Source organism: Eschrichtius robustus, chromosome 4 (assembly GCF_028021215.1).
Source record: "Eschrichtius robustus isolate mEscRob2 chromosome 4, mEscRob2.pri, whole genome shotgun sequence".
NCBI lineage: Eukaryota > Metazoa > Chordata > Mammalia > Artiodactyla > Eschrichtiidae > Eschrichtius > Eschrichtius robustus.
The window spans coordinates 10,034,890-10,058,645 of record NC_090827.1 but is presented as its reverse complement, the minus strand read 5'-3'; the positions used below and the strand labels follow the sequence as shown (position 1 = coordinate 10,058,645).

The following is a 23,756-nucleotide window of genomic DNA, read 5'->3' as shown; positions in this document are numbered from 1 at the left end:
TGTCGCTGGCTTCCCCCAGAGTAAGCACATCAAGAGAGATGGAGGCTATCTTTTCAATGACCTAGCCCCAGAAGTCAAATAGCATCATTTGTCCCACATTCTATTCATTAGGAGGAAGTCCTTAATCTGGCCCATATTCAAGAGGAGAGGAATTAGGCACCATCTTTTGAAGGAAGAAGTGTCAGACTTTGTGGACATTGTGAAACCACCACACTTAGTTTCCCTAACTGTTGTCGTAGTTTGTTCATAGTCGTGTTTACTTCCTGAGTTTGTTGTGGATACTGAGTTTATCCATTAAAGCACTTAAAACAGTGTCAGTCATATATGTTTAATAAATGTTAAGTTAGTGCTTCTCAACTGTGGAAGCCCAGAAGAATTATCTGGGAAGCTTTGAAAAATCCCAGAGATCATTACATCCTACGCCAATTAAATCATCATCTCTAGAGATGAGACACAGGCATCCATAGTTCTAATGCAGTCTTCCTTCCCTGTACTTATGTCCCAATTTATCCTCAACCCTCGCTTCCACCCCTTGGTTTCTTAGTTATACGAAGACAAACCATTTAGTATGATTTCCCTCAAGTTTTCCACTTTTAACCTTAAAATTGATTTCTTTATCCTTTCTGTATCCTAACTTCCCTGTCTCTTAAAAAAAAATTACAGAAGAATAAGTGCACCTACCTGCCTAATGATTAAGGAGGAGAAAGGAAAAGGGAAAAAATGAGTTCCAGTTGGGAGTTAAATGAAGATTTCAAAATTCTTGCCCAAGTTAATTGAAACTACTTGAAGTTTTGATTGTTGGTTGAGCTGGTAAATCACACAATATGGACCATATCTTCCAGAAATTCATTTGGGAATATTTTTGGAATGGCTACCAGTTATCAATTTTTATTTTTAAAAATATTTTATATAATTTTAATGAAAGCATAAGCCTGCAAATATGGCCTGTTATATATAGTACAGGACTTTTTTTTATATTAAATCAGTGATTGAAAAATTTTCAATTATGAAATTGAGGTGAAGGCATTGTTTGGTATTTTACTGATCACATAGAAAAGTAGGATACTGTCCTGCCAACAGTGAACTTACAGTTTTATTAGGGAACTAGAACATGTACACAGAGAGCCAGGATACACAGAATAAAGTGGGGTTGACAGCGAGGAGTCATTTCTAAGTCAGATGATAAAGGAGGGTTTATGGAAGAAGGAATTAGTACTTGAGCTGGGCTTTGGAGGGCTGGTAGAATTCCCACAGATGGTGTTCGTTTTAGGAAGAAAGGATTACAGGAGCAAAGGTGTTTGGAAAACAGAGGTACGTGATTGCAACAGTGAGCACAGTGTGTGTTCAGGAAGGTGGGGGGAATGGGTAGTTAATATAATTGGGTTTGGTGGTTTGTCAGTAACATTATTAATCAAATACTGAAGTGGCACATTGTTAAGTGATTTTATTACTCTCAATAAAATTCATCATCTTATTGCTTTTGACATATTTTCCTTTATTTAAAGAAATGTTTTTGTCAAACTAATACATGCATACGGTTTTATTAAAAAATCAAATAAAATGGAAAGATTTTTATAGAAAACCCCTACACACCCTTTGGCAGCCCTTAATTTTCTTTCCCAGAGCAAATCAGTTTTCACTTATCTAGCTGTTCTTTTGGTATTTGCTTCCATTTGATAATATAATGTTTTATCTTGATCTCTCACTTTCAGACATTATCTCATTGCTTCCACTTATGAAATATGCGGAATTAGCTGTTACATTGTTACTTACTCCAGTATCGTTCTATCATAATTTTAGCTGAATTCATAATTAATTTTTACCTTGTTAAGACTATGTGAGGGTGCGTGCCTGTGTGAGGTGCATTGCCTGATGTTAATATTTGTCTGAGGTTTATAGAAAATTATGTGAATGAAAACATATCTGCAGTTTTTTTCAAATTGCTCCAACAAATCCACCATTACCTATTTTTTTTCAAAACATCGCATAATTTATCAATTCTTTATTTCTGGGGCGATTCCTCTTTGGCCCTTTTGCTTCTTCTCCCCCGGTAGTAGGTGTCACCCTGAGCCTCCCACACCATTCTTCCTGGACCTGCTCTCCCCTGCAGTCCCTTCTCGTCTATTGTGTTGGACACTCAGCAGATCCCTTCAGCCTGGAAAATATTGTCTTTTGGTCTTGGAAATGTACCTGTCTTATCTTGTGTTGTGCCTTTAGAGGTTTGATAGTTTTCTTTTAATTCTGTTCTCTGTGAAATTCAGTCAACTTTATTTTCCAGCCTTGTTTGTTTAAATTTTAGCTTTTCGATTTTAATAGCCAACATATTTATGCTCTGTTCCAAAGTGCTCTGTTCTATAACATTTTCTGTTCTTATTCTTTCTGAGATACAAATAAGGCTTTTGGTGGTATGTGCTTGTTTGTTTTTGGTTTGGTTTTCTCCCCTTTATATTTCTTTTTGTATCTCTTTACTCAAACATATGAGGATCTTTGGCTGCTGTGATTTAGGAATAACATTTTGCATGTGGGCCAGTGGGCTTGTCTACTGGTGTATCTCACTTCAGGTAGAGTAGATGGTGGGGATATAGAGAAATCTAGCTGTTTCATTGGGGACCCGCAAATGTCAATGTGGGGACATATTTTTCTCTTCAACCATTGAGTTCCTCAGGAGCAGGAGTGGGAGGGAGGTGGGAAGTAAGCTAATGGACCCGTTAGTTCTTAGCACATTTTCACTGATCTTTACGTTTTCCACTGTGTTCCTTGCTCTAGCCCTTAGCTATCTCAGATGTCCAAGAATACACTGACATTACGAAGAGCCTAAACTTCAGCACTCCTGCCTGCCGGCACGCTCGCCTGGGTGCTCTCGGGGTGGCGGGAGCTCCCTGGAGCCTGACGGGCTTTTACACAGCCTGTCTGTTTTCAGTCACTCGCATTCACTTCCAAATGGCTTTGAAATCTCATCTCCTTCTGTCTTCTCTGCTGTTCTTTTTTTGCTTGCGGGCGCTCATACTTTTTAAACATCATTTTACTGTCATTTTAGTGGGGTCTTGGGAAGAATATGTGGTCAGTTCGTCTCTTTAAATGGACATTCTCCTTTGCCTCCCCCCGCATACTTGATTTTAAATGGGATAGAATTTTATAATAGCTGTTCAAACAATGTGTGAGAGTTAAGTACCTGTGAATTTTAGCTTATGAGCATTTGATAATTGAGACAGCATCTGTTTTTCTTAAGAAAACCACCCGAGTAATGCCATTTTAATCAGCACAGTGCCTAATTGTAAAGAAATCTAATTTCATACACCGACTTGCGCTTGAGTCCTGTGCTGGTTTTCTTCATTACATGAGGTATTCACTAGATAAGTTTGAGTTAAGGCTGTCTTTTATCTATTGATATATATCATAATGCTACTTGTACTGTTTGATGTTAGCTGGGTGGTTTTGCCTTGCAAATTTTAAAGTACTATGCAGACGTTGGCTAGTTACAATACTAGTTCTTAAGTCATTACTCCTTGGGTAGAGTGAGCTCCAGAGGAAGCGTATGGAATATTTCCTTCCCTAGGTTCATTCCTTCTTATTGAGTTCCTTTTCTTTCAGAATTATTCAGCCCTCACAAATTTGTTTCTATGAAAAAGAGACTCATTATATTAAACTCCAAGTTTAAGCCCTTTCCATTTTCAGCATATGCCTTTTAGGTTTTCTATAAGCAATGCCAAATATATAAATTATGCATTTTTTCTGGGTAAAGACCTAAACTCAGAGCAGAAAGCATGGCCATTTGCATATCTGTCCAAGCTGCCAATCAGTCAGATGTGTGAACCCTCCACTGGAATAAATGAGAAATGTGGTGCCAGGAAACCCAGGTTTCCACACATGACTTTATACATTTTGATGATATTCCAGTTTGGTTCTGCTTCCATCCAGATCCATGTGACAGGAAAAGCCTCATTCTTGTTTATAATCCCCTATAATCTCTAAGATTGTAGATCCAGATAACTAGATGATCGTTTGTTTGCTGAGTACACATATAAATATTTTCCTCTTAGTGACCTTTGACACTGTGAGGTAGTATTAGGTACTGAGTGGGATTATGCAAATTTGGGAAGAGAGGTCATGACTGAGCAAAGTTATTCTGCATTAGAACAACTGGTCTTGAGGTACGCGCGTGTGAATACGTGTGTATGTAAACTTACTGAAATCTTCCATCTACCTTGTCTTTTCAACTGTGTTCTCCTTATCCTTGATTGATGGCTTATACCTTAAATTCTTGTCCTTTTAGTGAGTTATTAAGAGGAAAAGTAGATGAACTCATTTTTTTTTTTTTTTTTTAGTACATGGTAAATGACTTATGTATTATTATTGAGGTGATTGTTTAAAAATATTATATGTGGATGGGTACATGTTTCTGGAAGTGCATTTCACTTTTTACTATATATGCTTTTTTTTTTTAAACAAATGAAAATCTATTCAACATCATTAGTCATTAGGGAAGTACAAATTAAAACCACCATGCGCTACCACTTACACATATCAGAATGACTAAAATTAAGACTGACCATACAAGTATTGGTTATGATATAAAGGAATTACAGCTCTCACACACTGCTAGTATGAATGTAAAAATGGTACAGTACTTTGAAAAACAGTTTGACAGTTTCGTTTCTTTTTTTAAAATGTATCTACTTTTTAAAATTGAGGTATATTTGATTCACAAAATTATATTAGTTTCATGTGTACAGCATAGTGATTCAAAATTCTTATAGATTATACTCAAGTTATTATAAAATATTGGCTATATTCCCTGTGCTGTACAATATATCCTTGTAGCTTATTTATTTTATTTTTATTGGAGTATAGCTGCTTTACACTGCTGTGTCACTTTCTGCTGTACACTGAAGTGAATCACACATATACATATATCCCTTCTTTTTTGGATTTCCTTCCCATTTAGTAGATACACTCATCTTTGACTGAAAGTTCTCATCTAACTTTTTCCTACACTGGATTTTAGAGCCAACAGAATTTCCTTATTTATTGAGATACAATTTACACACCATAAAATTGACCCTTTTAAAGTGTACAGTTCAGTGGTTTTTGTGTATTCATAGAGGGCAGTCATCCCTACTATCTGGTTTTAGAACAGTCTTATCGCTCTGAAAAGAAACTCCAAGGCCATTAGTAGGCACTCCCCATTCCTTCCCCACTTCCCCCCTCCACTGCTACCAGCCTTAGAGAAACACTAATCTACTTTCCACCTATACAGATTTCCTATCATGGCCATTTCTTATAAATGGAATCACACAATATGTGGTCTGTTGTGACTGTCTTCTTTCACTTAGCATAAATTTCAAGGTTCATCCATGCTGGAACATACATCAGTACTTCATTCCTTTTATGGCTGGGTAATAGTCTATTGTATGACTATACTACATTGTATTTATCCATGCATCCATTGATGGACATTTGGGTTGTTTTCACCTGTTGGCTAATAGGAATAATGCTGCTATGAACATTTATGTACAAGTTCTTGTATGGACATATGTATTAATTTCTCTTGGGTATCTACTTAGGAGTGGAATTGCTGAGTCAAATGGTGACTTTAACATTTTAAAGAACAGTTTTCCAAAGTAGTTGTACTATTTTATGTTTTCATCAACAATGAATGGAAGTTTTAATTTCTCTACATTGTTGATAATACCTGTTATTGTCTGTGTTTTTTTATTTTCATTATCCTCATAGTACAGACAGTAGAGTTTTATAATAGCATGAAGATTATGGGCTTGAAGAGGAAGAAGAGAGACCCAGCAGCTCCAAGTCCAAGAAGATAATGTCTGTTGGGGACTTTTGGAACAAATTATTGCAAACCGAGTGAAATCCTCAGTAAATTCTGCATTTTTCGTGAACGCTTTGTGAGGAGGCCTTGTTTCGATTGAGCTGGAAGAGGGAAAGAGAGAACAGCCAACAAATGAGTTATTTAAAAAAAGGAGTAAAACAACTTGTATCAGTAGAATCAACTCACATAAAATATTGAAAATTTGTGTAAAGAATATCAGTTTGAAGGGATGTCAAGTGATGAGCTTACTAGACACCTGCATCTCTGCCTGAACTGAGCTAAGCTGTGTCCTGAACCCCTGCTTGGCTGAGCCCACGGACATGGTCAAGTTTTACACTGAGTCTATGAGCAATTTGAAGACTCAAGGGGAAGGAGAGGACATCCAGAACAGTCTTAAATAACTCTGGGCTTGATGGTCTGGTGTCCTGTGACTTAAACCAATCCAGTCTACTTACATCTGAGCACAAGTTTCAGCTGCATCAGTAGTGGAGGGCGGGTAGAGTAGTAGTAGCATGATTTGCACTGAAACTACATATTAACTGTACTTTGCTCGCTTAATATAGCACTAGATTTATGGAGAAAGCCAAGTTTTATTGGCTGGGGTATTGCCAGTACTGTTGAAGACTGGCGTCATTGTGGGAGGTTCCCCCTCCTATATGCTATGACGGTTTTTCCCATGCTCCTGTGTGCAGACATTCCCACATTATAAACAGGTTCTTCAGCTGTTACATGCTTGTGTCTAACATTTAGCCTAGATGTGAGCTCTTAGTTTTGATATTTAGATAGAATATTTTACATGCTTGTTATATTTTTCATCTATGTCTTCGTCCCCACTGACAGGCATTCAGCCCTCAGTGGATGCCCACAGAATAGATACGCTGATCTACTACTTAGGTCTCATGGAGAGTTAGTTTTTGGCTATAGGACTGAAATGTGAAGTATCACCTCTTTGTTCTTCTGCGCCCTTTGCCTTTGCTTTAACTTGTGGGTTCCTTCTGGGAGTGGGAGTGTCAGTGTAGATACCAGCTAATTTGGCAATAAACACGCCTCTGCATCTGGCAGAAGCTAATCAGAATGATAAGATTTGTAGTTTTATTAATAGCATCTAAGAATAGGCTGTAATTTATTAATTTTTATTAGTCACTTTATCATCCTGCCCTTTGGGAAATTCGCGTGAGGCTTCTGAGAATGGTGTCATGGGCAAGGGTTGCGAGAGAGCTGTAAAAATATAACCTCTCCTTTTACGTGGAAAAATACCAATGCCATTAATCATAAGATATAATTATGTATATAAACTTCTCGTCACTCTAAAGAAGCGATTCCACTCCTGAGGAATGAAATGCGGGGGTAAGATTCAGGCTAATCCAGGGTAGCTGGCGTGTTATGATTATTTTTCCCATTCTTCTGTGAATGCGTATTTAGAAAGAAATATGGGTCGTGTTTTGTTTCTTCTTACATGTGGTATAAAACATTTCGTGACCTGACACTCTTGTAGGCTTTTATGAATAGGTTGTTCCCTGCATACTCCCCAGGACCTAAGAAGCTATAATTGATTGTAAATGAATGAAGGTTCCCACCCCCGACTGCTCACCAATTTTGCTTGTTTATTTGTTGACTCAAGGAACATTTCTTAAATGTTTACACGTCTGAGACAGTGTGCTAGGTGCTGTGTAATAATGATGCGAGTGACAGCGAGCTTTGTTGGAGCGCACCGATCACATCATGTGCTCTTGAGGTCAGACTGCCGGGATCTGAGTTGCAGCTTGGTTTCGTGGGAGCTGTGTGAACATGGAGAAGTTAATTAATCTCTCTGTTTCAGTCTAGTCATCTCTAGCTGGGGGTGCCTGAGATTCCTATTGCTGCTGTGACAGATTACCAGAAATGTAGGGGCTTAAAACATCACACGTTTACCGTCTCCTTGTTCTGTGGGAAGTGTGTAAGCTCAGCTGGTTTCTCTCCTCCAGGTCTCACAAGGTCAAAACCGACGTGTCAGTCAGCCTGAGTTCTTGCTGCTTCCAGGCTCATTCGGCTTTGGGGGAGTTTTCAGTTCCACGTGGTTGTGAGGCCGCGGCCCCTGTTTCCCTGCTGGCTTCTCTGTTTTTGGAGGCCGTCCATATTCTGAGGCTTGTGACCTTCCTCCGTCTTCAGGGTCAGCAGCAGCTCACTATTCTATCTGATAGATTAGCAAGTTTTCAGAAATCCTTGTGTGAGACTTAATGAGGAAATAAAAAGCTACTTCAGTGAATCTGGCGCCATGAAGCTAAATATTTTGGTTCTTTTAATGGCTGACCTTCTCACGGCCCTGAGATATATCGTAGTAGAGATTAGCATTTTGCCAGTTGTTTTTTTTCTCCTTGAGGCTAAGATTGTACGTATAGTAATACAGTATAACTTCGTGGCCACTGAAAAGTCAAAGCACATGACAAGCGCTGGGATAAATGTCCAGATTAGATTTAGGTGCCATCCCGTGATGCAGGCCCAGCATTGCTGATTACAACCCTAATCTCTTTTTAATGAGAGCAAATACTTGTCACATGGTTCAGCGTTTGCTCCCTAATCTGGAACAAAAGTTCTTACGGTCCAATCTTCTTCAACTGCTGAGTAGTTTACCTGTATACCGCACGTACTGTGTGCTAGTTTTTTGTTTGCGGTTTAGCTTAAAAAATGGGTCAAATTCAGCCAACAATGAAAATCTTTTAAGAAACATGAATAATTTGAAGTGGCACTTTTCACTAATGGAAAAAGTTAGTTCTTGTCCTAGGAAAAGATTGATGTTAAGGAAAATGATGACTGTTTCAATTATTAACCATTATTCCATCTGCAAAGTTTTCTTAAGCCTTTTGGATTAATAAATTATACACATCCTAATTTTTATTCCAATCTAATTCTAGAAGTAACCTCAAGTTTAAAACAGTTAAAATATTCTAATACATCTGCAGAGGCGCACTTCACGATTTCTGAGGCCTTTCTGTGGAATTTTATTGCCAAGTATCCTTCCTCTCTGACCACCAAAGGATTTCTTATCATTTAAATACTCCCTGTAGTATAATTCCTATGTAACACCCTGACCCAGCTAGTTCTGTAAATGGACTAAATTAGTCCACATTTCTTTTAGATATATTTGAGATATAGATGTCTCTTTATTCCTATAGTATTAGGTCTTACTGGGTGTCTTGAAAGTGTGCCTTAAATGTGTATCGATCTATTAAAACTACTTCTTGATCACTTTTTATATGCCAGGCATTGAGGGGCTTTAAAAGATGTTTAAAACTCAATCTCCAACTCTGAAAGAGCTTACACTTGCCAGTTTGTGGATTTTTTTTTTTTTTTTTTTTACTTTAACTTCCTCCAAACATCAAATGCATTGTCAACGAGGCCTTCCTGACAATCTTATTTATAATTACAGTCACCACGCCTCACGCTGGCCAGTACTCCCAATTTCTTCTAGCCCTATTACTATATTTATTTTTTAATGTCTCATCCACAAGAATATAAGTTCCATCAAGGCAGGGATTTCTGTTTTGTTTACTGATGTATCCCAAATGCTTAGAATTGTGCCTGACATAGAGTAGTTACTAAATAGCTACTTGTTGAATGATTGAATAAGTATTCCATACACATATTTTTCATGTGTAAAACAAACAGGACACATTGAAACTCTATCCAGAATCTGCCCATGTCTCACCATCTTACCACTGGCAACCTGGTCCAGGCCAACTGGCCTTTCTCCTCTGGGAGTGTCACAGTGGTCCTCTAACCAGAGTCTCCCTGCGTTCAGCTCTGCCTCCCACAGTTGGGATTCAGTAGAGCCGCCAGAGTGGTCCTTTCAAGTCTCCCCACAGCTCAAAACCCTGACTTAGGGGGAGAAAAAAACCCCATGACTTACAAGACTGTAACGATATGCTCTGTCTACCCACTGCCTTCACTGTCCCCTGATTTCATGTCCTGCCACTCTCCCACCTACCACCCCTTGGCCCCAGCCCCAGGACCCACTTAGGGCCCTAACACTTGCTGTGTCCACTGCTTAGAATGCACTTTGCTCTTTCCTTCAGCTCTGCTCGGTTGTCACCACAGCCGAGAGGCCTTCTCGACTTTGATAAGGTAAACACGATCACTACCTCATTAAGAGGCCTTCCCTGCCATCCCTCACTCCTGCTGGTGTTAGAGACAGTCAGACACGCAGACAGCATGTGATCAACATCACACATAGTGTGCCATAAGTATATGTTAGGAATCAATGTGCCCAAGATAGAAGCATGGCTAACGCTTGTTTATGACGTGAGACGTTGAGGGAGACATTGTCATAACCGATATAAATGCAAGAACATGAGTGAATATGGCACTGTTTATTATATTTAGGTACCAGTGAATCAAAAAGTAATGCAAGCAATAATGATTATTATGAACTTTGCTTCTGGAAAACATCAGAAGGCATCTCCTTAGGCACATTCACACCCACACTCCCCCACTGAGTGCTACGCTGGGCATTCTTCCACAGTCCCCCTCTAAACGTGTGGAGCACTTATTAATCTTGCGTGTAGGAAACCTCGTCTCTGGGGTGGCTGTAGGCAGACAATAATGGTGATATTTACCCCATATTTCTGGAAACGCAGTGCCCATGGCAGATTCTCAGTATTACGGTAGCACGTAATTAATCGGTATGGAAAGAGGCAAGTAGAAATGTCATGCTATATAAAGTAAGGTCTTGACAGAACTGTCGATGTATTTGAACAAATTCAGGAGGTAAATTATGAATATTTAAGGTCCAAACGTGATGTGCTGCTGTCAGAGCCGCCCAAGTAGTGAATTAGTAGTGAATTCACCCAGCGAGTGAACCGGTGAATCTGGTCTTCCATCAGAGGAAGCAGAAATGCTCTTGGGTAGAAGGAGATAGATATATTTTTTCCCTCATATTTATTTTTGCTTTTGGAAACCATATTTAGCGATTCTTTCATTCATGCCATAAAGGATTTCATGGTATTTTGTTAAGTTGGTGATTCTCTGGATAGATGTCTCCCTTCCCATTTTTTGTCAGTTTTATTTCCTGGGAAATTATTCATTGTATTTCAGAATATTAGAAGTATGATCAAAGTACTGCTTCTTTTTCAAAGATGTCATAAATTCCTAACTATTCTGAATATTTTTTTTTGGATCTGATGTCTTCACACATTGCCTGCCGTAGGATTTGAGGTTTCATTTCAGAGCCAGAAAGAAGGGCAGGGGTGCATTGTCAAGGCTGTTGGAAAGCTGTTGCTTGTGCCCTGAAATGCTGGGAATTAATCCACAATTTTAGAATGAGAGCACACACCCATGAAAACATCCAGGCTCACTTTGGATTAGTCACCATAAAAAAAAAAAAAAAAAAACCAAAAACAAATAGGAGTACATTTTCTCTTAGTTCATATTTATATGATGTAAAGGCATGAGAAATGGGTAGTCTTCAGTTCATTTTTAATCACTCCAAACTTAATTATTTCCATTTCTTACATATTCCTGGTAGGCAAGATCATAGTACAGTGGAAAATAATGCCATCATATGCAACATACCGCATGTCTTTATGGATTATCAAAGTATTTGGATATGATTTCTTTTTTAAATGTAACTTAATATGAAAAACTTCTAGCATCAAGAAATCTATTTTGCCCTAAACATTATAGTTTATTGAATCACATTGTTTGTGATCAGTAAGAAATAATTATTCTAATCATAAATAGAATGTTCTCCAATATGATTCTACCAAAGATTGAAATCTACACATTTTTGGCATTGCTGTTTTTGACAGCATCACTTATTCTAATATTCATAAAGGTTAGGTTTGGATTAGGGTTCATATTAAAAGACATTTCACTAAAACCTCAGTGTGTTCATAAAACCAAATTAATGAAGGTAAAGCAAAAAGTTATTTTGTTTATGTAACAAATACTTAACATAGCACTTAGTATGTGTCAACTACTCTGTTTTAAGTGCTCCACAACTGTCAACTCGTTTCATCCTCATCACAACCCTACTGGATGGTTACTATTACCACTTACAAATAAGGAAACAGTTCAGTGAAGAGTCTGAGGTCACACAGGTAGTAGGTGGCTAAAGCAGGATCCTAACCCAGAAAGTGGCCCCCAAGCCTGCATTCTTATCCTGTGCTCTGCAGACACACAGTAGCAGTCTGTGACTTTCTGTGTGTTTTCTGTGTTTTCATTTCCTGTGATGGCACGTTACCTATGTATCTTGTAACGCTGACTAATCAGTGTTAACAATCAGTCCTCTTCCTTTGCATCTTATTTGCCTCACTTTTCTGTTTCTTATACTCTTGACTGGCTAAAGCAGCTGGCCTATCTAAATTAAAGAATCCAATGTGTATTAAATATAAGTGGATTAAATTTTTATTCTCTTACACATCTGTCTAAAGGATGGATTGTCATTATTCCCCTTAAGTATTCGCTGTAAAAGATTTGTATTTTCCTCTGATAGAAAGTAGTATACAAAATTACTTAAGATAGCAACTTCACTGTATTTAAATATTGACAAAACAAACAAATCTTTGAGAACTGAGGAGAACTTTTCACATGTCTGCCTGTGAATTCTGGCACATCGTTGGATATTTTTGGCTTTATACAAGGTTATTAGGCTTTTGTATGAGGCACATATCAAATTCTAAACTATATGATGTGGGCGATTAAAAAGCTGTGTAAAAATTTAAAGTTTCCTTCACTTTTCTCTGTGCACAGATTCCTGATTACTAAGTTGGGTGTCATTCATGGTAATCCTGGGAGGTCTCTTGTATCAAATTTTATTCAACCAAGAGATTCTTGTTTTTAACAGACTTGAAGACAAAAGTCAAATGGAAGATTCCACTATGAATAAAAACCCAACCATTATCTTAATTTGTGTCATGAAAACACAAAATTGAAATACTAACCTATTTTATGCACTGAATAAAAAGCTTGTGGTTTTCAGGATGTCTTGAATAAGTTAGTTATTCTTTAAAGTCAAACGCTTGAGGATCAAAGAAAAGGCAAAAATGCCTCTTTATAATGCCGTATCTCAGTCCCTGGGAATGATTTTCTGAATTAAGTGTTATAATGTATTGTACCTGTGTATCTTTGTTATTGTTACCGTAAAATATGCCTGAGAACATTTTTTGTTCTTTTTTCTTTCCAGATGACAGAAATGCTGCTCAGGAGAGTAGCTTAAGAGCCTTAATAAAAGAGCTGCCAGACACCCACTACTGCCTCCTCAAGTACCTTTGCCAATTCTTGACAAAAGTAGCCAAGCACCATGTGCAGAACCGCATGAATGTTCACAACCTCGCCACTGTATTTGGGCCAAATTGCTTTCAGTAAGTTAGTGAAGTTTTGCTCTTAATATCATCACATATCGCCTTTTCCTTTATAACTGCCTGAAATCACTGCAATGCAGAAGCATATTTCAGACTAAAAAGTCAACCAATTTATGTTGGAGAAGTTCCATTTTTGGTATTGGGCATTTTAGCCTTTTTTTCATCCCAATTTTGAAGAAGGAAGCTATGCCTTTTTATGAAACTGTGATTTGTAATGTTTCAAACAACCTTATTTAAAATTCTGGAAATGAGTTTTACTTTCATTAAAATGGACATTTAAAAAAATCTAATCTTAAACATTGATTAGAAAAAAGGGAAGGAGTTTGATACAGTATGTAATTTTTTTAATAGTGATAAAGTTCAAATCATTGCTAATAGATGGAAAATAACAAGCAGAATATGTCAGTGAGAGAAAAATGTAACCTCAGCTACATTTGTTCATTTTCTAGGAATAGACTAGAAATAAACTAGACTCCTTGGTAGGTGCTATATTTCTAGCCACAGAACTTTGGTAAAACTTTATATTTTCCCTGTTATTCCTTAAAGCTCTTTAATCATTGATACATGAACCATGATCTTGTAAGCCAGAGACTTTGCTTTTAACTCTCCTGTTAATACCTCTGATATCAGACATGTTCTTTCTACTTATAAGGAGAGAGAAAGAAAGAACACTCACACTTTAAAGCTCTCAGAAGTTCTCAGCAAGTTTTTGTTTTTGTTTTTGTTTTTAAGTAGTGTATCTGCTTATCCACTCCATTTATCAACAGACTCATTCAGCTGCCCGGAACTAGTAATATTACAGTCCTCAGAATGACTCTAAATATAAACTCTGGCTTAGATCACAGTGACTGTGGAGAGAAATTCTACCTTGAATAACTAATCCCCCTTGTAACCTTAGAGATTTACATTTTAAATAATGGCATAGGATATATTAGGGTCTTGTGAATAGATATCTCAGACATGGGCTCCACTAATATCTGATTCAGGAGCCCTGTGATAGTAAAAAGACTGCATTTGTTCTTTTTACACTTATCTGCAGAGTAAACCTGGGGTGACCTACGTGTAAGAAATAAAGGTAAGTAGAAAACTGTTCAGTAATTTTGAAACCCTAGATTCTAGAAGAGGTGAAAATGAATTTGTAAATAGAATGCTTATTTAATGACATACGGATCATACTTCATTGCTGACTTGTTGGATTGGGCTTGATCTGGAATTTCTGGTAACCTGCTTCAATTAGTCAATCATAATATCCAGTAAGAAATGAGTTATATGGTCTTTTAATCAGTATAGCTTTCCAAGTTTTTTTTATTGTGGTAAAATAAACATAATATAAAGTTTACCATTTTTACCATTTTGAGTATGCAATTCAATGGCATTAAGTACATTCACACTGGTGTGATCTACTAATTGATGTGTATTCCTAAACTTTTGGATTTTGAAGTCACTATTAGGTACTTTTCTCACTGAAATATAGTATAATAGTTATAGCAGGTAGAGTTTATTAAGAACTTACAAAGTACTGTACTCATTTATCTGATTGAGTCCAAAGAGGGAGAGATGGTTTATTTTGAACTTGAAGTTCCCTGATTTAGGACAAGAAAATAGTTACTTCAGTTCCTGTGACCACAGTTAGGTCAATGACCACAGTTAGTCCATAACTGTTATAAAAATCATCAGTAGAAAGCCTGCCATTTAAGGACAGTTCTCTCACCATGAACCACTAAAAGACAAATGAAATACTTTTCAATAACTTAGGTGAATACAATGTATACATTATATGGTCAGTAGAGGAGGATTTTTTTCTGAAAAGGGGAAATCCTCATGAAATGTTATTTTTTTAAAGGCTATAAATTTTAGATACAGAATGATATTGTTATGAAATAGACAATAATAAAACTGGAAGGAATATACCAATAATATATGATTGGTATTCTGGATGCTGGGCTTCTTGGTGACTCTTAATTACCAGGTTTTCAGCATGTACTTCCAGTTATGGGTTATTAAATTTAGATGATTGGGTAATATTATCACTGTAAAATATTCAAACAATGTAGAGGTATATAGAATAAAAATATCATCCATTAGTTCCTCCCATTCCAACCTCTTCTCTTTAGAGATAAAATCAGTAAAATACGTACCGGGAGATACGTATCCTTCTTTTTTGGGGGGTGGGCACGCTGTGCAGCGTGCGGGATCTTAGTTCCGCCATGAGGGATGGAACCCGTGCCCCCTGCAGTAGAAGTGCCTAGTCCTAACCACTGCACCACCAGGGAAGTGTCCTCTGCTTCTTCTTTTTGAACATAGCCATAAATCTTTTTTTTTTTTTTTTTGGCCATGCTGCGTGGCATGCGGGATCTTAGTTCCCTAACCAGGTTTTGAACCCACCCTCTGCAGTGGAAGGGCGGAGTCCTAACCACTGGACTGAGGGGGAAGTCCCATAAATCTATTTTTAAATATAAATGGGATTAAGATGCATATATTGTGAAGCTTGATTGTTTTTATGGTAACACTAGAACTTTTAATGACAAAATATTTATATACCTCATTCTTTTAACTATTAAAAGTGTGAATTTATTCTAACTTAACTATCCCTCCATTAATGAGCACTGAGGTTGTCGATTTTTTGATATTAAAATGGAGTTGCAGTGTGCATCCTGAGTGTGACTCTTTATGTACACTGTCTTATTGCTTTGTAGAAGCTCTTTAGGTCTCTTGTCCGTTATAAAGATTACAAACATTTTCTCCCATTCTGTTGTTTGCCCTTTAGCTTTATTTATGGTGCTTTATAAATTTTTTTTATTTTAATTTACTTAATGTGTCAACTCTTCCTCTTTTTATCAGAATTTAGGTCTTAATAATATTTCTAAATAATATTAATAATGTCTTGCTTAATGCTAATAATATCATAAAGGTATTACAAAACATTTTTCTTTTGTCATATTTATAGGCTTTTATGATTAGGTTTTTACTTTATCTAGAATTTATTTTTTAATTAATTTATTTATCTGTTTTTGGCTGCGTTGGGTCTTCGTTGCTGCGTGCGGGCTTTCTCTAGTTGCAGCGAGCGGGGGCTACTCTTCCTTGTGGTGCGCGGGCTTCTCACTGCTGTGCCTTCTCTTGTTGCAGAGCACGGGCTCTAGGCACATGAGCTTCAGTACTTGTGGCACGTGGCCTCAGTAGTTGTGGCTCACGGGTTCTAGAGCACAGGCTCAGTAGTTGTGGTGCACCGGTGTAGTTGCTCCGCGGCATGTGGGATCTTCCCGGACCAGGGCTCAAACCCGTGTCCCCTGCATTGGCAGGCAGATTCTCAACCACTGCGCCACCAGGGAGGTCCTAGAATTTATTTTTGTATATATCACATATGGATCCAGTCTGATTTTTCATCAAGTAGATAGCTAATTGTTACCAAATCATTCATTGAGCAGTACATCTCTTTGCTAATTTACAGTGCCAACTCAATCACATATTAACTTCCTACACATACATGAGTTTGTTTCTGGTGTTTGTATGGCTTCTTCCTGTTTTCCATATTTCTATTACATTTACCCTTTCAGAGGAATTTTAGAGTCTCCATGGTAAGTGGTATCTCATTGTGGTTTTGATTTGCATCTCCCTGATAACTAATGACATTGAATATCTTTTCATGTGCTTATTGGCCATTTGTGTATCTTTGGGAAAATGTCCATTCAGAGCCTCTGCCCATTTTTAGTTGGATTTTTTGTCTTTATTATTGAATTGTAAGAGTCTTTTCTACATTTTGGATGTAAGTCCCTTATCAGATATAGGATTTGCATGTATTTTCTCCTATTCTATGAGTTGTCTTTTCATTTTCTTGATTGTGTCCTTTCAAACACAAAATTTTAAATTTTGATAAAGTCCAATATATCTAGTTTTTCTTTTGTCACTTATGCTTTTGGTGTTGTATCTAAGACGATTTTGCCCAACGCATGAAGACTTTTTTAAGAGCTTTATTGTTTTAACTCTTACACTTAAGTCTGTGGGGTTAATTTGGAGTTAATTTTTGTGTGATGTAAGGAAGGAGTGCAACTCCATTCCTTTGGATGCAGTTGTCCTAGTACCATTTGTTGAAAAGACTGTTTTTCTCCATTGAATTGTCTTGGCACTCTTGTCAGAAATTGGTTAACCATATGGTTAGGGTTTATTTATGGACTTTCAGTTTTATTCCATTGATCTATTATATATCTGTCCTTATGCGGTTACCACACTGTCTTGATTCCTATGGCTTCTTAGTAAGTTTTGAAATCAGGAAATGTCCATCTTCCAACTTCGTTCTTCTTTTTCAAGATTGCCCCTTGCATTTCCATATAAATCTTAGGATCATACTGTAAATTTCTGCAAAAAAAAAAAAGCCAGCTGGTGTTTTGATAGGAATTCTCTTGAATATGTAGGTCAATTTTGGCAGTACTGCCAGCTTAACAATATTGAATCTTCCAATCTATGAACATGGGATGTCGTCTTTCTACGTACTTATGTCTTCTTTAATTTCTTTCGACAATGTTTTATTGTTTCCTGAGCACAAATTTCATACTCTTTTGTTAAATCTATTCTTAAATGTGTATTCTTTTAGATGCTATTCTAAATATGTTTTCTTAATTTTATTTTCAGATTGTTCATGGCTAGTGCTAACATAGTTTTAATTTGCATTTATTTTATTGTAAATGAAGTGGAACATCTTATATTTAAGGGCCATTTGTGTATCTTTCTCTCGACGTGTTTGTTCGTGTTTCTGCCCATTTTCCTATCAGGTCCTCAGGGTTTTGTTTTTTTTTTTTCTCTTGTTGGATATTTATTTATTTTGCTCTCTTTTTTCCTCTAGTAAACACATTTAAAACTCTGATTATCTGTCAGTCTCATTTTGTCCCATCACATTCAATATTATTGTATCTCTTCTTGTCATAGTTTGGATTGTCCAAGTTCTAAGCCCTGAGACTAAGGTTTCAAGCAGGAGTTTTCTTGGGTAGTGCTCTTTGGAACCATACCTGTAAGGAATAGAGGGAAGAAGGATTAGGCAGAAGTTGAACTGCTCTACAGTGGTAACAGAGGCCTCACTCAGTCCCAGCATTACTTAGAAGCTGGGATGGCTTTTCAGAGATACCCTAAATTGAGTCAAGGAGGTTGGTCCATTTACCCCATCTCCATCAGTCACTGGAAGTGAGCTGTGCCCAGGGAGGTGGTGTAATCTTAGGGGAGGGACTTGGCTATGAGCCATAAGTAGGCGACACTCTCGGCACCTGGGGTAATGAATATTTCTGGTGTGAAGGGGCATGTGAGGCCCACAAAGTCCACTATATTTGTATACTAATGTTTTTATAATGTACTACGGTACAGTCATACATATTTTTCTATGAAAATTTCAGCAAACTTTGGACTGTAAGTTGTATATGGTTTTTCTAGGGAGATCCCTAATATTCTAGTTTCTAAGACAAGTACAAGTCCTTCTAAAGAATGTTCTTAGAGATTAGAAGCAATTGCTTTCCTAAGTTTTGAAAATTATTAAAATGGGTACTGGATTTTCAGTGGTTTGGATAACATGACATAACAAAAGAATGTTATTCTAGTCCTTGTTCTGTCATTTGATAGGGGCGACCTTCTGTGTTATTTATTTTTCTGTTAAGTTTTCTGTAAAATGGGACCTGTAGAGTTTGCTTTGAAGCTTAAGTGAGACTATAAGCGAAAGTCCTGGTGCATAGTAGACAATTGGTAAAGTGGTGTTGAAATGTGTGTACATTTAACTGAACACATTTACAGTTGCATTAAGGGAAAGATCAGGTTTTATACATTTTACCCATCATACCGCTTAATGAAGTGAGCTCCTTAGAAATGTGAGGTGAGAGACATGACATTTTTTTTTGCTTCAGTTGTCTTAGTTTTCACTTTCTTCTTACATATATTATGATCATACAGTATTGAGTATGCCTTTTAATATTTAAAGAAGATATTTTTTTTCTTGTCCAGTAAAACTTCTAAATACAAACCAACTTCTTCAAATTATCAGACACACACCTTGTGACCTCCCCAGATTGCCTTGGCACTATCCACCTCCCAGACGAATCTGCCACCAGGGATTGACTGTTCAGCTGCCTTGGGAATGCTGGATCCTTCTTGGCTGCTGCCTTGCAGCTGGGCCAACCAGCCGCCTGCCCAGAGCTTCCCCCATCACTTTTGGACTCTGGACTAGGATCTGAATTCCTGATGGGCTGCCAGAGGGGCTGGATAAGGTAACCTGAAAGTCTAGAACAGTTAAGTCCCTCTGAGTGAACCATAGCAGTGCTATGCCATGGCTTCTCTCTCCTTGCAGCCCACCTGCTGAATTCCAGGCCATCAAACAGCATCTTTCAAACAAACTGTTGTGTGTCTTGGTGTTCTTTGTGAAATAGCTATGCACACTATTCATTGTTTCACATCCCCACTTGCCTCTTTTCCTCACCCATGTTGACCTGTCCCCTGCTTCCAAAGTTATGCACCAACATGCCCATCCTTGCCCCAGTCTCGGGTTTTGGTTTTTGTTTTTTGAGAATCTGCTCTAAGGCACTGTGCACCTAAGGACTCAGCAGGCTGCTCCAGTACAGGAAGAAATCTATTTTCTTAAGTTATGGTGAGAGTGTTGTACTTTAAGAATTTTAAAGAATAATGTTGGCTATGCATGATTTTTTTTTTTTTTACATGCTGACTTTGGAACCTAATTTCCTCATAAACAGCAACTTCACTGTAAACATTTTACCGGCCCGGTATTATTATAGGAGTCCTTTGAGTTTGAAGTTTCCTTTGAGAAAAAGTATTCAAAGCTGAGAATGATGTTAGAAAAAGCTAAATATTTGTATTTACTCTTACTTATTATTAATTTAAAAATCTATTTGTTAAATAGACATTGATGAAGAGACCAAAGACCCCCTAGTGATGCTTTAGCTGAGTTTTGTTTTTTTTTTGGTTGTTTAATATTCTTGACACTCTGCATTAAACTCATTGTGTAGACTCAGTTTCTATCATTTAATACTATCAATAACATCAAAATTTAATATCCAGTAATTAAAACAAATCTGCTAATTGCTACCGATGAGTAAGCCATTTTGATCAAACTCTGCTTCATCCCTTTGCTTCCTTTGCCTTTTGTCTATAGATCAGGAAGTTAATCCTATCCCTTAAAACAAATGTTTCAGCGTTAATAAGGTAATCAGTAATATAAGTATTTCTGAAGCTTAAAGAGATAGATCAATTTTAGATTTTGAATGATAAGGCCTTCCACATGTGCTTCTATCCGAAATATTACGTTTTTGCTTAGAGACAGCAAAAAAATGGTTTTAAAGCTGCTATTGGCCTCTTTCAAATGTTGAAAAAAAAAATAACACAGTAAGTTAATGGTACCAAGTCACTAACTTATAACCTGTGGTTACATGATCTGTGTGTGTGTATAATTAGGTATTTGGACATCAGTTAATATTAGATGAGATCAGCTAACTTTGTAGACATAAACAGGATGTGTAACCAGATAAGCCTGCAATGTTGCTGTCATCTTATCTGCTAACTGCTACTAAGAAGCTTTGTTTGGTTTGTAGCCCAAATGTTACTTTTGGGAAATTGGTCATTTGGATTGAAAAATGTAGATGGTTGATCTTTAAAAAAAATTAAGCCCAAGCCCTAGTCTCACATATTTATATATTTATAACCTGTTGACATATCTCTTTATAAACTGCAAGTTGTTCATGTAACTCTTATCACAATTGTATATATTATCGTCATCCTCCATAAACATGTTTTTGGCAATTAAAGAATGGGTGAGTGGAAAGTTTGGTCTTTTCTCTGCTGAAACCCGGACCAGCCCTTTCCCGTGGTTACTTCATTGCCTGTACTTCTGTGTTATCAATCACCCATCACTTCTAATTGTCTTAATTGACTTTCCAGTTGCCTTTTTTTTCAAAATGGGTATAAGTTTATTTTTTATTATAAAAGTAACATTAATTTAAAAAGAAAAGTGTTTTTCGTGCCAAAAAGCCACAAGTATAAGGGTGAAAATGAAAGTCATAATTCTACACCCACATTCAGTCATTGTTTGTACTTCGGCTTAAGTGCTTCCATATTCTTTTCTCTGAATGCTCACATATATATTTATATTTGTTTGATTAAAGATGAGGTAGTAAAATATTCCTGCTTTGTAACCCTTATTTAAAAACTTAATGTCATCTACTGTGGCATTTTTCCATGCTTATAATTTTACCTCATCATTTCTAATGACCGCATAGTGTTCTGATCTTTTGATCAATATCCTTTACTTAAGCCATCCCTATAAATGGCATTTCACAATTTTTTTCTCAGTGGTGATAACAGGTAACATTTATTGAGTGCTTACTAAGTTCCTTGCAATGTTCTGGGTGCTTTTCATTTATTTGCCAATTTTATCCTTAAAACCCTATGAGGCAAATACTATTATTGTCTGTACTTTACTCATGAAGAAATTGAAGCACAGAAAGTTAAACTTGCTGAAGGTCACATGGGTAGGAAGAGGTTAGTGTCAGGAGTCTGGATCCAGACAGCCTGGCTCCTCAGCTCCAAGCTCTTAATCACCACTCAGTAACTGTTCCCCCTATAAACAGCACTGCAGAGACTATTATTGAACATACATTTTTCACACGTCACTAATTATTTTCTTTGGATGTACTTTTAGAAGTAGACTTGACTAGTCAAAGGATATTTGTATCATCAAATTTTTTCTTCATCGAGAGGTTGTACCAGTTCATGCTGGAGTGTCCACCTCTGAATGTCTCCCCTTTCCCACACCTTCTCCAATACTGATGTTATTATTTTTCATAGTTGCCAATATAATAAGTGAATATTATTTCTTGTTAAAAAAATGTTGCTTATGTGATTATTGTGAGGTTCAAAATATTTAAAAACCTGTTTTCCCATATAGTTTTTCTTTTGTAAATTGCCTTTTTACTTTTTTCAGGCTTTCTAAGCTGGTGAGTTTTGTTTTTGTTTTTTTTTTTTTTTTTTGGTAATCAATTTGTAAGAGTTCCTTTTGTAGTACAACTATTAATCTACTGTTATATATTAGAAATACTCACAGCTTATAATTCACATTTAAACCTCATAATTCTTTTTGCCATAAAGAAGTTCAAAATTTTTATTAATCCTGTATATCAATTTGTGTTGTTTGGGTTTGATGTTATCCATAAAAGACCTTCTACCTCAAGGTTGTAAGAATATTTACTTATATTGTCTCAATATTTTTGCAGTTTCATATTTTGATAATTAAATCTTGAGTATATGTGAACATTAGAAAAGGTATGATATGGGAATCTAAAGTTATTAAATATTCTCCTATATTTTATCATAGCATATTTATAATTTTTAAAATATTTAGATACTGAATTCTAGTGAAATTTACTTTGGAATAAGGTATGCTTTAAGAATGTAATTTTAAAAAAATGTAATTTTTCACTGAAATAATTAGCCTGCTAACCAAACACCTAGAGAGTAATTCATACTTTTCCAAGTGATTCAAAAAGTCACTTTTGTCATTACTATATCAAATTTTTAGATATAGTTTGGCCTTATCTGGGCTCTCTTCCCCTACATGAATGTGTCTGCCTCTCTGGTGCTAGTATCATACCCTTTCTATTTTAATGTCATGAGTGATATTCTTCCACTTAATTCTTTTTCAGGATTTTCCTGGATAATTATGTGCATATATTCTCCTAGAACATCAGAATATTTTTCTAGATTGAAAAATTCCCATTGAGTTTTAGTTTTAATCAGGTATAGTTTGAAATATTTAACATTGAGTCATTCATTCATTTAGTAAAATGACATATCTCCCCATTTAGTCCAATTTTTACTTACAGATTTTTTCCCTAAAGTTGTAGACGTTTGAAAAAAATATGTAAAGTTGTCAAATATACGGTGAAAAATCATCCACTAATCCTAGGTAATACCAGAAATACTAACTTAAAATGTTTTGTCTATTCCTTTCAGCTTTCTTTTTATGTATATATTCTTTTGTAAATTTTATGTTTTACATTTTATATACCTTTTTAATCCTGCTTTTTTTTTTTTTTTTTTTACAAAATATTAAATTATTATGTTTCCCATGTCATTTAAATCCTTTAGTTTTACATCTTTTTTTGTTTGCTCATAACCAAGCTTTTTTTGTGTAGAAGATGACAGACTTATATATTAAATTCTGTGTGTATACAAAAAGTATATTCCTCAATCATGTATTTCTCAGGGTGCATCCATAAGCATAGTTGGTACTCTCATACTTTTATGGATAAAAAGCTGAAGTGTACAAAGTATCGATCTTCAGGATTACAGAAGCTAAAATAGAACTGAAATTTATTTTGGTTTTTTCCATTTGAAACTCTGAACTAGGCAAGAGAATAATCAATTGCTTTTCAGAGAGAAAACAACCACATTGATGCAGAAAGATTTCTACATTATCATTGTCTCTTGCTCAGATGAATAGAAGTATAGGTCGAACCATATAAAACTGCCATTTTTCTAGTTCAAAATGGCCAAATATTGCAATTACATATAATTAAATCTAATAGTAAGCTCAAGTCTACTATTCCCTTTAT

At 36.3% G+C, this 23,756-nt stretch overlaps 1 protein-coding gene across 3 annotated transcripts in view; it reads left to right on the top strand.

The window, feature by feature from the left end:
• The window catches only part of FAM13A (family with sequence similarity 13 member A), a 342,137-nt gene that overhangs the window by 43,363 nt on the left and 275,018 nt on the right, over positions 1–23,756 (top strand). For all 3 annotated transcript variants that reach the window (XM_068542447.1, XM_068542446.1, XM_068542445.1), the window contains exon 4: positions 12,987–13,164. In XM_068542447.1, coding sequence (XP_068398548.1) covers positions 12,987–13,164 — 178 coding nt within the window. The remainder of the gene's footprint in view (positions 1–12,986; positions 13,165–23,756) is intronic.